Raw genomic sequence first — 14,155 nt, 5'->3', positions numbered from 1 at the left:
AAAAAATGAAGGTGAAAAGATTAAGGAAACACTAACCTATAAAAAATGAGTTTTCAGCAGTTGTTTTAAAACAAATAACAGAATCTGCTGTTTTAATAGTCTGAGGAAGGCTGTTCCACAGTTTGGGTACAACAATGTCAAGAGGCTGTCAAGGTTTTGGGCTTGACAGAAAAGTATCACTGGGTGTCATCTGCACGGCAGTGGTAGAAGATTCCATTAAAGCCATTCAGTCCATTGAAATCATTCACTAGATGGCCGAGGGGTAACATTTCTCAAAGTGCAAATTCACCTTCAGTCTGAATTCACATTGCATGCTTGGAGCTGACACTTCTATCCAAAGAAACATGCAAGTTTCCAAGATAGGTCAAGGAGGACATGGGACGTTTGCTCATGGGTTTTCTAATAGATGGGAACAAGCAGCAAGACTCTTGATCAGGTCCAGAACCTTAAAGTATATATACAGTAAAAATAAATACAGAAAGTTTAAAAAAAAAAAAAAAAAAGAAAACTGCAAATGTCAGGTAGACAAAGATTTAGCTATTGATAAGGACATTTCAAATGCCCAGTGTTTGCTTAAAGCCTGATTGGAGACTAACAAGAGGAGGAACATCCTAAAACCTGGCAAAAGGAGTATTTCGGCATTGCTGTGCATTGGTGTCAACGCAAAATAAATTACATTGAGGTACATGCCAATGGAAATCTATTAGAGTGGATTAAACAGGTGAACTATATGCTGAAAGGCTACTCCAGAGATCCAGGTTTGATTCTGCTTCTGGACATGTTATTCCATGTTATTGCGCTCTGTCCCTCCTTTCTTGGATACTCTGCTGTCCAGGGTAAAAGCCAGTCTTTAAAAAGAAATCTGTTAAAGTGGACACAATACCATACTGAAGGTAAATATGGACGTGCTGTTTTGTAGCTGATAGCTGGTCCCTAGTCCCATTCTAAGGCTTAGATAAGTAGTTCTCCTATATTCTCTTTACCGCTGTGATAAGCTGAAATGGACCCCCTACTCTAAGCTGTGGTCACTTCAGTCGCTCTATTAAAAAAGTTTAACTGTCATTGGTATAAATCACTATACATCACTGACATTTCATCATAGTCTCTGCTGCCAGTCATTCCTTCATATGCCCCTTAACCCTTTAGAGCCGATCGGAGCGGGCACGCTCTGTTTTGCGTAACTATTTTTAAATCCCGGTAGCACTGCAACCATGTAAGCTAGCGCAAAAATTTTTTTGCATATGAAACCGGAGGAGTTGTACTTACATCTTATGCCATCAGCTTGTCCTAGGTCACGGTTTCCTTCCACATAAAGCTTTGCAAAAACTGCATAAAAAGCGCTTGCAGGAACAAAAACATAATATTCCAGAAACACGCTTTGCCGATCCGATCAGCTGTTCATAACACTTCCTACGTTGGAATAGACGTCAGCGCGAACTTTTGCATTTCCACCATTACCTGCCCGAAACCGGAAGTGACGTCATTTTTGCGGAAATGTAGTCTTTTTTACCATCAGGGCCTCAGGGCCTATACTGGTCTTTTTAAAAGTTATCTTTGACTTTATGACTTTCTGTGTCGTTTCTGGGATGCTTAGGACTCATATTGCACTGCTGGAAATAGTTTATTTTGATGCATATGCTGCTTTTTTGCAAATTTGCAGTATAATATTTATTTTCGTTTTTCCTGCAGTGTATAAAAATTGGTGTATTTCAAAAATAAAACTATGAAGACACTCAAAATAAATTTCCTGTGGTGGGAAACTATTTTGTGCAACTTTTTTGCATTTACAGTTTTGAGGGATAAGCCACTTAAATTTCTCTAACTACAAATATATGTTAAAAAAGCAGAAACGATTTTCAATTTTTTTGTAGTTTATTGCACTTTTTTGCAATTTATGTAATTACTATGCACTTAATGAATACATATTATTAAAATCTGGGCTATAATGGTTGTATTGATGTATAGCAACTTGAAATGCTCCCAAAAATGGCTCCACAGCATGTAAAAATATAATATAAGCTCTGGTGGACTTGGTTCTATGGTAGGTCTTAAAGGGTTAACAAGCTGAACATTCTTTCTGATATCAGGCTAACAGATGGATAATGAGTTCTCTTCTTCTTGTCTCTGCAGTTGCTTTTCATCATTCACTGTTTAAATTGTGGTGACCTCTTATATTTGTACGATGGGTGTATAACCCATTCCATAGACATCTGACTAGCAGTAACTGGACTGAGCCCAGAAGCAAACTTGGTTTTGTAGATGAACCACATGTGTTGGCAGCTGTTTTTGTTAAACAGAAAAGACTTTCTGGATAATAGACTTGATTTTGAATTGGCTATTAATGACCACTTTATTCCATTCAATCAAGTTAAGTTTTATGTATTGCACAAACAATAACGTACCATTGGCAAAATTTTGAAGTGTCATTTGCATTTAGTACGACCAAATAATTTTTAGAATACTTTTAATAATGTTTTTAATAAGAAATATATATTTTACCTGCACCATGTATAGAGTATGAGACGTATGTGTATCATCCCAGCAATGAAAAACAAGCAGTGAGTGATAATTATTCTAATGCTGAAAGAAATGTGACTTATTTATTACTTATTAATGTGTAACTTATTTAAAGTAATACATAAGATTTTTTAAGTAAATTGTTTCACGTGGGTAGTGTTTTTTCTGAAGCGTCCTCTATGAGCTCTCTCTTTACCTACAATATGACTGATATTCCTTACCCCTCATAACTCTTTTCCTACCTTGCTTCCCCTTCCCCTCACAGTCTGCTAATTGCTTGTAAAATCTCTTTATAGGAAAAGTAACAAGGTTTTAAATCTCCACTGTGTCTTTACTGGCCAGGGGGATATTTTACAGACTACATTATGCAGTTCTACTCAGATGAACTGTTTAGTTTACCACTCACTGAAGGGCAGACAGAGCAAATGCACTTTTGTATACATCCGTGTGCTTTTAAAAAGGAGCATATGAACATTTTGATGGTTTTAAAGTATACTACGTTAACATGAGTTAGGATAAGTGCATTTTCCAGGAAGTGCTGACCAGTGAAAAAAGGGGTTGTGGACAGTGACTGTACATTATAACATATTATCCATCCAGCCATACATTTTCTGCCTATCGAATTCAGGGTAGTGGGAGGGGCTTTGTCTGGATTGGCTAAAATAAAATTAGCGTAGAAATCAACGTGTACAAGTTGTCTAAAATTATGATTGAATGGTTTAGTTCTAGATGGTCTTCCCCTGCAAACTTAGACATATAACACTGGTAATTCCATAAAAACAGTGGAAAGCATTTCTTAACCTTTGATTTTTAATTTAAAAGATTAAAATGATACACTCAAACTTAAATGTTTCTACATTTACATCCATCCACCACCCTAACAGGTTTGAGTCATGAATAAAAACGTTTTCCTGGGTTCACCATGTTATGTGAACATCTAAAACACACATCATTTGACAGAATGCAGCGAATTTGTGCAGTCATGCCATTTGTTCCATGTTTTATTTCTCCATATTTTCTGTCTTGCTCCAATATTAAAATTAGAAAATGTAAAAAAAGGAAATATATAAGTAAAATTCTAAAAACATTAAAGTGACAAATTGTTATTATTAAAAAAACATATTGTATTGACTGTGCTTTACTGCTGTGTTGCTTGGACTAGTCATATGTGGTTTTAAGCTTGAAGTCTGATCTACATCTGACATGATTGTCTTCTGTGTTCCAGGTCTGTATCTGGTGTGGATGTGGATCCTGATCTGGTGCACATGGAGATGCAAGATACAAGTGGAGGTGCAGTGATCTTCCACTAGCCCACTCATCTTGTTATAATGTTAGCACTTGGTCAGAGAAGATCAAACTTTATTAGAATTTCTATGAGTTGATATAAATCTAGAGGTAAAATAAAGCACAAGGTTTAGCTTTGGTCCAATTTTATACTACTAATAGCAAACAGCTAATCAGCAAAGAGACTTGAAATTTGAAATGCTACCAGGTGTATTCTTACTTGGGTTTAAAAGCATGTTATTAAAATACATTAACTGGCACTGTCACAAGCTGATGGGTAGAGGACCAAAATACAGGATTTTAAACAAAAAGGTGAACCTTTATTAGGTTGAATGCAATGCCTACAGCCAAATCCGAATACAAGCAGAACTCTAAGGTCTTTGCAGGGAAACAGGCAAAACTAAGAGCACACAGAGGAAGATAAAGACTACAGACAAGACTAAGGAGAAGCACAGGACTATATACACTTTAACTGGAAACAGGAGGGTAATGAGACATAGGTGACAGTAATCAAGACAATCACAGGGGATGAAGTAAAGCTTAAAGGAAGACACAAGAGACAACTAATTTTAAACTGTTAAAATAACAAAGAACCCAACTAAAGGCACAAGAGAACTCACTCTGAATTCAGGGAAGGACAGAATTAATAATAGCCTTAAGGCAAAACCAAAAGGAAACTAGAAAAATTTGCATTTCCTGCGAAAATGCAGTGTGGATGCTTTAAAGCTGAAGCTGTATGCAAAAACTAGCTGAAAAAGCTGAAAAGTTGCAGAAATTGTAAAAACTTTGCAGAAGCAAAGGAACTTTGCTAAAATGGAATAACTTAGCAGAACTGCAATATCTTAGAGGAAACATAATACTTGGCAGAAATACAATAGCATAGCAGAACTTAGCAGAAATATTGTAACTTACCAGAAACATGATAGCTTCTCAAAAATACAAGAATTTAGGAGAAATAGTATAAGATAACAGAAAGAATATATTTAGCCAAAAATACTTAAACATTACAGAAACACTATGATTTAGAAAAATAGTACAACATAGCAGAAATACTGTGTTTTACCAGAGACACTGTGATGAACTATGAATATTGTAATTTTAAATTAATACTATGTTTTAGCACAAATACTATAATTTGGCAGAAATACTATAATTTGGCAGAAATACTATGATTCAGCACAAATACTCTGGTTTAGCACAAATATTATAAGATAGCAGAAATACAATATATAGCAGAAATGCTATATTTAGAAAGAAAAATATAATATAGTAGAAATAGTATGATTTAGCAGAAATACTACAATATAGCATAATAACAATGATTTAGAAGAAATACTATGATTGAGCAGAATAGTAATAACTTAAGTGAAAATACTGGAAAAGTAAAATGACAAGCTGAAAAAAAAAACGGAACATGGTTAAGCTCTCTCAAAACTAATTATTGTTCACCTGTGGGGGAAAAAAGAAATACAAATAAATAAATACAGAAATGTAAAGAGAGAGACACACACACAGGGTCTATGCCAGTCAGCCATTCTGAATATATTATATTTTTATCAAACAATGAGATGCTGCCCTAAACAGGGTCTTTCTCTCTCACACACACACACACACACACACACACACACACACACACACACACACACACACACAGGGAGAGAAGCAAGTTTGTAGGTCAGTCAATCAGCCTGGAAGCTGATAAATTTGAATCCACCAATCAGAGAGGCTGTGTACTTTTTCCCGCCAAAACAGGTGCACACACGCAGCACAGAGACAGGATTTTTGCAGTCTATTTCTCATAGTGACGACTCCCCTCAAACAAATGACCATAATTTCCTAACCGTAGAGGCAAGAACGGTCATTTTTACACCGTTTTGTTCAGAAGAGATGGGGGAATCGTCAAGTGTTGACAATTTATCATTAAAATATGAATTTTTAGAGATATATGACATGGATGACGGGTTGGTTTAGAAGCCACAAAGGCCCCAATATGCAAATTTGAATGCCTCAGCCCACATATATGATTGGCTGGCTGGGAAGCCGTGCAGGCCCTGATTTGTAAATTTGAATGTCTCAGGCCTCACAGAGGATTGGCTGCCTGGGGACCTGGCAGTAATATATGGAAATAGTATGATTAAGCATAAATACTGCATTTAGCACAAATACTATAAAAAGCAGAAATAGTATGATTAAGCATAAATACTACATTTAGTAGAAATACTATATTTTTGCACAAATACTATAAAAAGCAGAATTACTAAAATTTAGCAGATATACTATATTAAGCACAAATCTTATAAAAAGCAGAAATAGTATGATTAAGCATAAATACTACAATTAGTAGAAATACTATGTTTTAGCACAAATACTATAAAAAGCAGAAATACTATATTAAGCAATATAAATATCCTATAAAAATCCTATAAAAAGCAAAAATACTGTACTATTTCTTAGAAAAACTATAATTAATCAGAAATACTATATTTGGCAGAAATACTATATTTAGCACAAATCTTATAAAATAGCAGAAATAGTATGATTTAGCACAATAGTAATAGTCACACACACACACACACACACACACACACACACACAAGATCCAATTCAGTCAACCAGTCTAAATATATTGAATTTGAATCTTACAATGAGATCATCCCATAAAAAGGCTCTCTCTCTCTCTCTCTCTCTCTCTGTCACACACACACACACACACACACACACACACACACACACACACACACAGGGAGAGAGAAGTAAGTTTCTAGCTCAGTCAAGCAGCCTGAGAGCTGCTGAATTTGAATCCACCAATCAAAGAGCCTGTGCACTTTTTCCCGCCAAAACAGGTGCACGCAGCACAGAGAGACACAGGATTTTTGCAGTCTATTTCTCATAGTGACGACTCCCCTCAAACAAATGACCATAATTTCCTAACCGTAGGGGCTAGAACGGTCATTCTTACACCGTTTTGTTCAGAAGAGATGGGGGAATCTTAAAGTGTTGACAATTTATCATTAAAATATGAATTATTAAAGATATTTGACTTCTAATGCACCATAACTGAGTAGTGCAAAGCAAAAACTGCCTTGACTTGCCCTCAAACAACGCTTTCTAACTCTAAATCTATTTGGAGTATCGATATCATTCGTTCACCGTAACAGACAGCAGGCTTTGGTGAACAATCATGGATATTTCAGGTCTCTGTGGAAATCCATTAAAAAGATATGACGAGAGAAAAAAGTGGTTAATTTCCAGAGTTTGAAATCTGAAGAAATCTGAGCGAAGGACGAATTTCCTACCCTCAAACAAGTCTAACTCATTTCAGAACGGTAATAGGTGAGAAAATAATTCTTGAATTGTGAGCGTCAGGAGTGTCTGAAGATATACTGGGACAAGCCTTATGTCTTAACTTTGCTTCGTTAAGGAGATATGACGATTCGAATATGCCTCTCATTACAGAAATCAAGCGGTGATTTTGAACAAGCTCTCCATTGACTTTCTATGGAGAGTTTTGCGACTTTGTGTTGGTCTGAGGAGATATGCCAAAATTCTATAAATCCCACAACAATGATAGTGACATTTTCGGAAAGCCAGCAAAAATACCTACGTTTTGATGTATAATTTGTGGAAGTTGAGTGAAAATTGAGCAAGTAGCAAGAAGTTGTTCGGACATGAAGAGAAGACTGCAAAAGCTACAATGGCACACTGGAAGCCAAGTGCATAACAACCATAACAACACATGTATTTTATGAAAAATCACAATTTTGCAACTGAAAACTTTAAGAGGCATAAAAGTAAAACGGTAAAAGATTTGAAAAAGCTGATTTATACCTGAATAGCCCAATAATTTGAGAACATTTTAAAGTTTGAATGGTTGTTCTACGTGAAAATATGAGGAAGTAGTTAAGTTTCAAAAATGAGCAAATTTGAGCAGAATTGCAGAAATTTCCCATTCATTTCAATGGGACAAATTAAGCTTAATATTTTAAAAAGTATAATAGTGAAAAATACCAAAAGACATAGCACACATTAGCAGAAATAGCAGAATAGTTTAAAATTTGAACGGTGAAAATCGGCTGAAAATTGTGGAAGTAGTTAAGTGGCAAAAAGTCTACGGAAGTCCCAAGAGGAACTCAATAGTGTGGATGCTTAAAGCATCCACACAATTAGTGCTGTGAAAATTAACATGCTAACGCAAATTCATCTGCCATCATGGTCAACGCAATAAAAGTTTTTAACGCAATTAACGCATCTGGAGTGCAGAATGATTCAAAATCCTTGAAATGTTTCTGTCAATGCTTTTCGGGTAGTTTGTCCAAATAGAGTTACCTTCGCACATGCGCAAATGGGCAGCTGATCTGGTAGAGATGGGCAGCTGAACCAATCAACTCAATATGGAAGATGTTAAACGCACATTGGCCCTCTCAATGGAAATTTGAGTATTAAAGAAATAACAAGACGGAACAGTCAACCGACATAAAGTATTATGCAAATTATGCAAGAAGGAATTTTCTTTTCACCGAAGCACTTCCAGTTTAAAATATCACACTGACGTGAAGCATACGTTAGCCGGGGATGCTGCTAGGACTTTGGCTAACCACTCACGGAGAATCGGGGACTCAGTAAGTCTACCTCAGACATGTTGACTGACACAATTGCCAAGTGGATTGCAACAAACTGCAGACCTATTAATATCGTCGAGAACACGCACTTTACATAGCTTTGGTTTCGCGTTTCAAGGATTTGAAGTGCCTCCCCAAGAGTGACAGAGAGAGGATAAATGTTTACATTTTTGTAGTTTTTTGTTAACATGAAATGTTCAAGATTTTTAATAAACATGTTAAGTGCGTACATTCTCCCTTTTTTCTTGAGTCTGTTTGCTCATGCAAAATGAAATGCGATTAATATAGAATAAAAATGAATGATATTTAATTGTGATTAATCAAAATTAATCCACTGTAACCCTGTGATGAATCTGATTAAACATTTTAATTGTTTGACAGCACTAATATATATTATATATTAGTGTATACTTACCTATTAGTATATAGGTTTTTAAAAAAGTTTCACAGAAAATAACCTGTGTTAAAAGATGCAAGAAAAATTATTTAAATACTCTTTGAATTGCTATTGCTATTGATCAAGTAATTGCCATTAATCGTGATTAATTACAGAAAATTGTGAGATTAGTTAGTTAAATATTTTTAATCTATTGACAGCACTAGAAATAATATTAGAAAATTGAAAAGCTTTATGAGAGTAATAAAACCCAGGCAGAGATCCTAAAAAAAAAAAAACCCTCAAAAATCTAAACCTCAAAAAATAAGAATTAAAACTTCATGCAATAGAGTACAGAAATACCTAAACAGAAACTCAAACTCAGATATATTAACTAAGGATTCAAAGTCAAAGGCGTAACCAATCTTAGGTCACATGACAATCAAAGCAAAACAGTCACTGTGCCTTTTTAGTAAATCTGTAAGGAGTGATTTGGATTTGCACAGGCCAATATGGCCCTATGCCAGATTGATGGTAATGAATTTTGTTTCTTGAAATATCCTTGCCAGATATGACTGATGCCTCATTCAGTTCAACTATGACATGAGGATCAACTTCTCTTTAAGAATTCTTGAGGTAGAGGATAATGTGTTTTACCTATCCAGGCAGCGCTAGCACTACAATGTAAAAGCAAGTAAAAGAAGAGATGACCGAATGACCTTGGTGTGGGAGTGTTGGTAGTGTTTATGTGTGAGGGGTCAGTGGGGAATTAATGGATAAGCTAAATACTCAGGGTCCCTCAGGGCAACACCAGTGAATTTGGATTATCATATCTCCTGAGTGACAGGCGAACACCTCCACACAGAGGGCCAAGAGGGTAATAGAAATGTGTATTTGAGATTGTGCATTTGTCAATGAAGGTGGCAAATGTTCCGACTCTTTATTCACATCTTGACTTCATCTTCTCTCAGTCTCCCAAACTATAATCCTAAATTCCAAACTATAACCTCTAAATAAACCTGAGCAGGCAAAGTCAGATAGGAGTGGCAGACTCTGAAGGGCACAATGAAGGATGTGTTTATTATATTTGCTGTTCCATTCTCAATAAACCTCCCTATTATAAATGGCCATTAAAATCTGAACCTCTTGAGGAGGAGACGAGCAATCTTTTAACCCACACACAGAAAGATGCTGCCTGCATTGTGAAATCTGTCGGGCTGAACAAAGCTCCCTGTGTTTGTGGATAGTGAAGATGAGAGGCTGTCTGTCTGGGCTGACTGCCCAGTTACGGGAGCTCTTCCTGGGGCACATGGCCTCATCTTTCTCATTCTCCTCCCTCTTCCTCTCCTTGCTTCTGTGCCCAGATAGATAGTTGAGGAAGGCTGGAGCGACCAGGCATGCTAAACCAATCTGTTCACCCTGTTCCCCCAAATCCTCTGCTCCAACCCTGTCATGCGTAGCATGGCCAAGGTTAAACAGTGGCATGCTACCAAAAAGGACACAGGAGAGATGAGGAACTGTGGCCCTGCCCTCAGCTCCCAGGTCTGCTGTCTGATGTTTGAGAAGCGCTGGAGGGGTGGGAGGAAAGTCTCCTAGGAGATGGGGTGGTCGATTGATGGATGAGCCATGTGTGCACAGAGATGCTAGCTGGCAGTGTGTCTTTGTATATTAGTTTGTCATTAGGGAGATTGAAGGGCAAGAAAGCATGAGAGTATCTTGTTCATGCACATATTGACGCTGTAATGTTAGGAGTACTGTAAATGTGTACATGTCTCTACAAGTATTACATGTATTGCTTTCTGTATTTTTTAAATAGTCACAGTCTCAATAATATCCCTTTAGCTATGCCCTGTTTCCCTGTTGCTGTTTTCCTCGTCATACCACCCAATTTCACCATGTGAGTGTGGTTGCAGGTATGTGAGGACAGCAAGTGGCATGAAGAAATGGGTGTGCCACAAGCTGGAATTGAACACTTAGTCCAATCTAATAGTTTTTTAATGAGTTCTCCACCGTATGCTGCTTTGATTAAATGTCTGGGCTTTTCAATAAATTAGCCACTCCATTTATTAGACCACACACCTCCTGAACAAAGACAAAGCAGAGGAGGAAAAGTACAGTGCTGATGAAAAGAATTGACTCAGTCATGCGATATGAAGTTGCGTCATCCTGAGGCTGAACCGATTTGAATTTTCTTTTATGTAGTTGTATATTGATTTTATTCTACTAAGATAATACTTTAGAAAAAAAATGTAGTAAAAGACATCAATATAAAGAAGATAGGATGTACCACATGTGAATGAAGATAACTTGATATGGTGCATTATAACACAGACATCTGTAAAACTGTCTTTTATGAATTTTTAAACCAGGTAGATTAATATCCATTCTGTTTAGCAAAGGACATGGAGAAAGAGTCATCCTCTCTGTCATATATATATATATATATATATAGGTCGGTAGTCCCATCCAACTACCGACCAATAACCTGCCTCAGTACTACATGGAAGCTCCTGTCAGGCATCATATCGGCTAAGATGAACAGGCACATGGGTCAATACATGAGTGGGGCACAGAGAGGGATTGGCAAGAATACCAGAGGCGCAAAACACCAGCTACTGGTAGACAGAACAGTCAGCCGAGACTGCAAGACCAGACTGACCAACCTGTGCACTGCCTGGATTGATTACAAGAAGGCCTATGACTCAATGCCCCACAGCTGGATACTGGAATGCTTAGAATTGTACAAGATCAATGGGACCCTAAGAGCCTTCATCAGGAACTCAATGGGGATGTGGCGTACAACACTAGAGGCCAACTCCAAGCCCATAGCACAAGTCACCATCAAGTGATCTACCAAGGAGATGCTCTGTCCCCACTGCTGTTCTGCATAGGCCTGAACCCCCTCAGTGAGATCATTAACAAGACTGGCTACGGATACAGACTACGGAATGGAGCAGTTGTCAGCCACCTCCTGTACATGGATGACATCAAGCTGTATGCCAAGAGTGAACGAGACATCGATTCACTGATCCACACTACCAGGCTATACAGCAATGACATTGGAATGTCGTTCGGACTGGAGAAGTGTAGTCGAATGGTAACAAAGAGAGGGAAGGTAGTCAGAACTGAGGGGATTGAACTACCAGAAGGTAACATTGCAGACATAGAGGACAGTTACAAGTACCTGGGGATCCCGCAGGCAAATGGGAACCATGAAGAGGCCGCTAGAAAGGCTGCAACCACCAAGTACCTGCAGAGGGTCAGGCAAGTCCTGAGGAGTCAGCTGAATGGTAAGAACAAGATCCGGGCCATCAACACCTACGCCCTGCCCGTGATCAGGTACCCTGCTGGGGTAATAGGCTGGCCAAAGGAGGAGATAGAAGCCACTGACATAAAGACAAGAAAGCTCCTTACCATGCATGGAAGGTTTCACCCCAAGGCTGTACGCTAAGCGGAAGGAAGGGGGCCGGGGACTGGTGAGTGTCAGCACCACAATCCAGGATGAGACAACGAACATCCAAGAATACATTGGGAAGATGGCCCCAACTGACCGAGTGCTCAGTGAATACCTCAGACAGCAGAAACCCAAGAAAGAGGAGGGAGACGAGGAACCATCATGGAAGGACAGGGCCCTGCACGGTATGTACCACCGGCAGATAGAGGAGGTGGCTGATATCCAGAAATCCTACCAGTGGCTGGACAAAGCTGGACTGAAAGACAGCACAGAGGCACTAATCATCCATAGAGGCTGGGGTCTATCACACCAGGCAAGACCCCAGGTGCAGGCTGTGTAAAGATGCCCCAGAGACAATCCAGCACATAACAGCAGGGTGCAAGATGCTAGCAGGCAAGGCATACATGGAACGCCATAACCAAGTGGCCGGCATAGTGTACAGGAACATCTGTGCTGAGTATAACCTGGAAGTCCCAAGGTCAAAATGGGAGATGCCCCCAAGGGTGGTGGAGAATGACCGAGCTAAGATCCTGTGGGACTTCCAGATACAGACGGACAAAATGGTGGTGGCTAACCAACCGGACATAGTGGTGGTAGACAAACAGAAGAAGACGGCCGTAGTGATCGATGTAGCGGTTCCGAATGACAGCAATATCAGGAAGAAGGAACACGAGAAGCTGGAGAAATACCAAGGGCTCAGAGAAGAGCTCAAGAGGATGTGGAGGGTGAAGGTAACAGTGGTCCCCGTGGTAATCGGAGCACTAGGTGCGGTGACTCCCAAGCTAGGCGAGTGGCTCCAGCAGATCCCGGGAACAACATTGGAGATCTCTGTCCAGAAGAGCGCAGTCCTGGGAACAGCTAAGATACTGCGCAGGACCCTCAAGCTCCCAGGCCTCTGGTAGAGGACCTGAGCTTGAACGATAAACCGCCCGCAGGGGCGTGCTGGGTGTTGTTTATATATATACACACAAAGTCAAAATGAGATATGCCCTGAGAATGACCATGGTAATATTCTGTGGAACTTCCGCATACAGACAGACAAATGGGTGATGGGTAACCAACCAAGAAATAGTAGTGGTGGACAAGCAGAGGAAGACAGTTGTAGTGTTCGATGTAGCGATACCAAGTGATAGCAACATCAGGAACAAGAAACACAAGAAGAATGGAAAACAATGCAAATACCAGGGCTGAGAGAGGAGCTAGAGACAATTTGGAAAGTTTAGGCAACAGTGGTCCACATAGTAACTGGAACACTTGGAGCAGTGACCCAGCAGATCAGCAGATTCCAGGAATGACATCTGAGATATCTGTGCAGAACCGCACAGTCTTGGGAAATGGATACTGTGCAAGACCTTTAGGCTCCCAGGCCTCTCGCAGAAACGAAGGAGTGATTCTTCTTGAGCTTTGGTGGAGGTTGGTGGATGAATTGAAACAGAAGGCACTGATGCAGGGCAGAAGCAGCACTGATATATGTGACACACAGTTTAAGTTGCCTGCCGTGACGTAGCTTGAAGCCCTTTGTTTCATTATCTGGTCGTAGTAATTGTTAGTACTTCCAAAGTTATGTGTGAAATTCTTTGAGTCTATTTTCTATCATCTATTTTTTAATGTTAAACATGTGTGAGAAGTAAGCATAAATTCTGTTTGCCAGTTGGTGATTTGAAGTTTCAGTGAGTCCTGTAAGAACCTGTATTTTTGAAAGATCAAGGTCAGTTTGATGAACGTCTAATTCACTTCAGATGCTGTTAAGCTCTAAGTTATATCTGAGCTGATACTTTTAACTTATTTCTGAGTGTCTGATGTAATCAATTGAAGGTCAAACCATAAATGTGGATTCAGCCAGTGCATCTGAACTGCTAACTTCGCACATGTGTGGATGCATGCTTGAGAGTGTGAAGTTGTGTG

The 14,155-nt window shown here is 38.9% G+C and overlaps 1 protein-coding gene across 7 annotated transcripts in view; it reads left to right on the top strand.

Annotated features, from left to right (window-relative positions):
- Nucleotides 1-14,155, top strand: part of sorcs2 (sortilin-related VPS10 domain containing receptor 2) — a 365,070-nt gene that overhangs the window by 281,124 nt on the left and 69,791 nt on the right. For all 7 annotated transcript variants that reach the window (XM_040040720.1, XM_040040719.1, XM_040040723.1 and 4 more), the window contains exon 6: nt 3,743-3,807. In XM_040040720.1, the coding sequence (XP_039896654.1) occupies nt 3,743-3,807 (65 nt within the window). The remainder of the gene's footprint in view (nt 1-3,742; nt 3,808-14,155) is intronic.

The sequence above is a fragment of the Simochromis diagramma genome, unplaced genomic scaffold (genome assembly GCF_900408965.1).
Source record: "Simochromis diagramma unplaced genomic scaffold, fSimDia1.1 OVJJ01000317.1, whole genome shotgun sequence".
Classification (NCBI taxonomy): domain Eukaryota; kingdom Metazoa; phylum Chordata; class Actinopteri; order Cichliformes; family Cichlidae; genus Simochromis; species Simochromis diagramma.
This window is presented reverse-complemented; position numbering and strand designations above follow the sequence as displayed.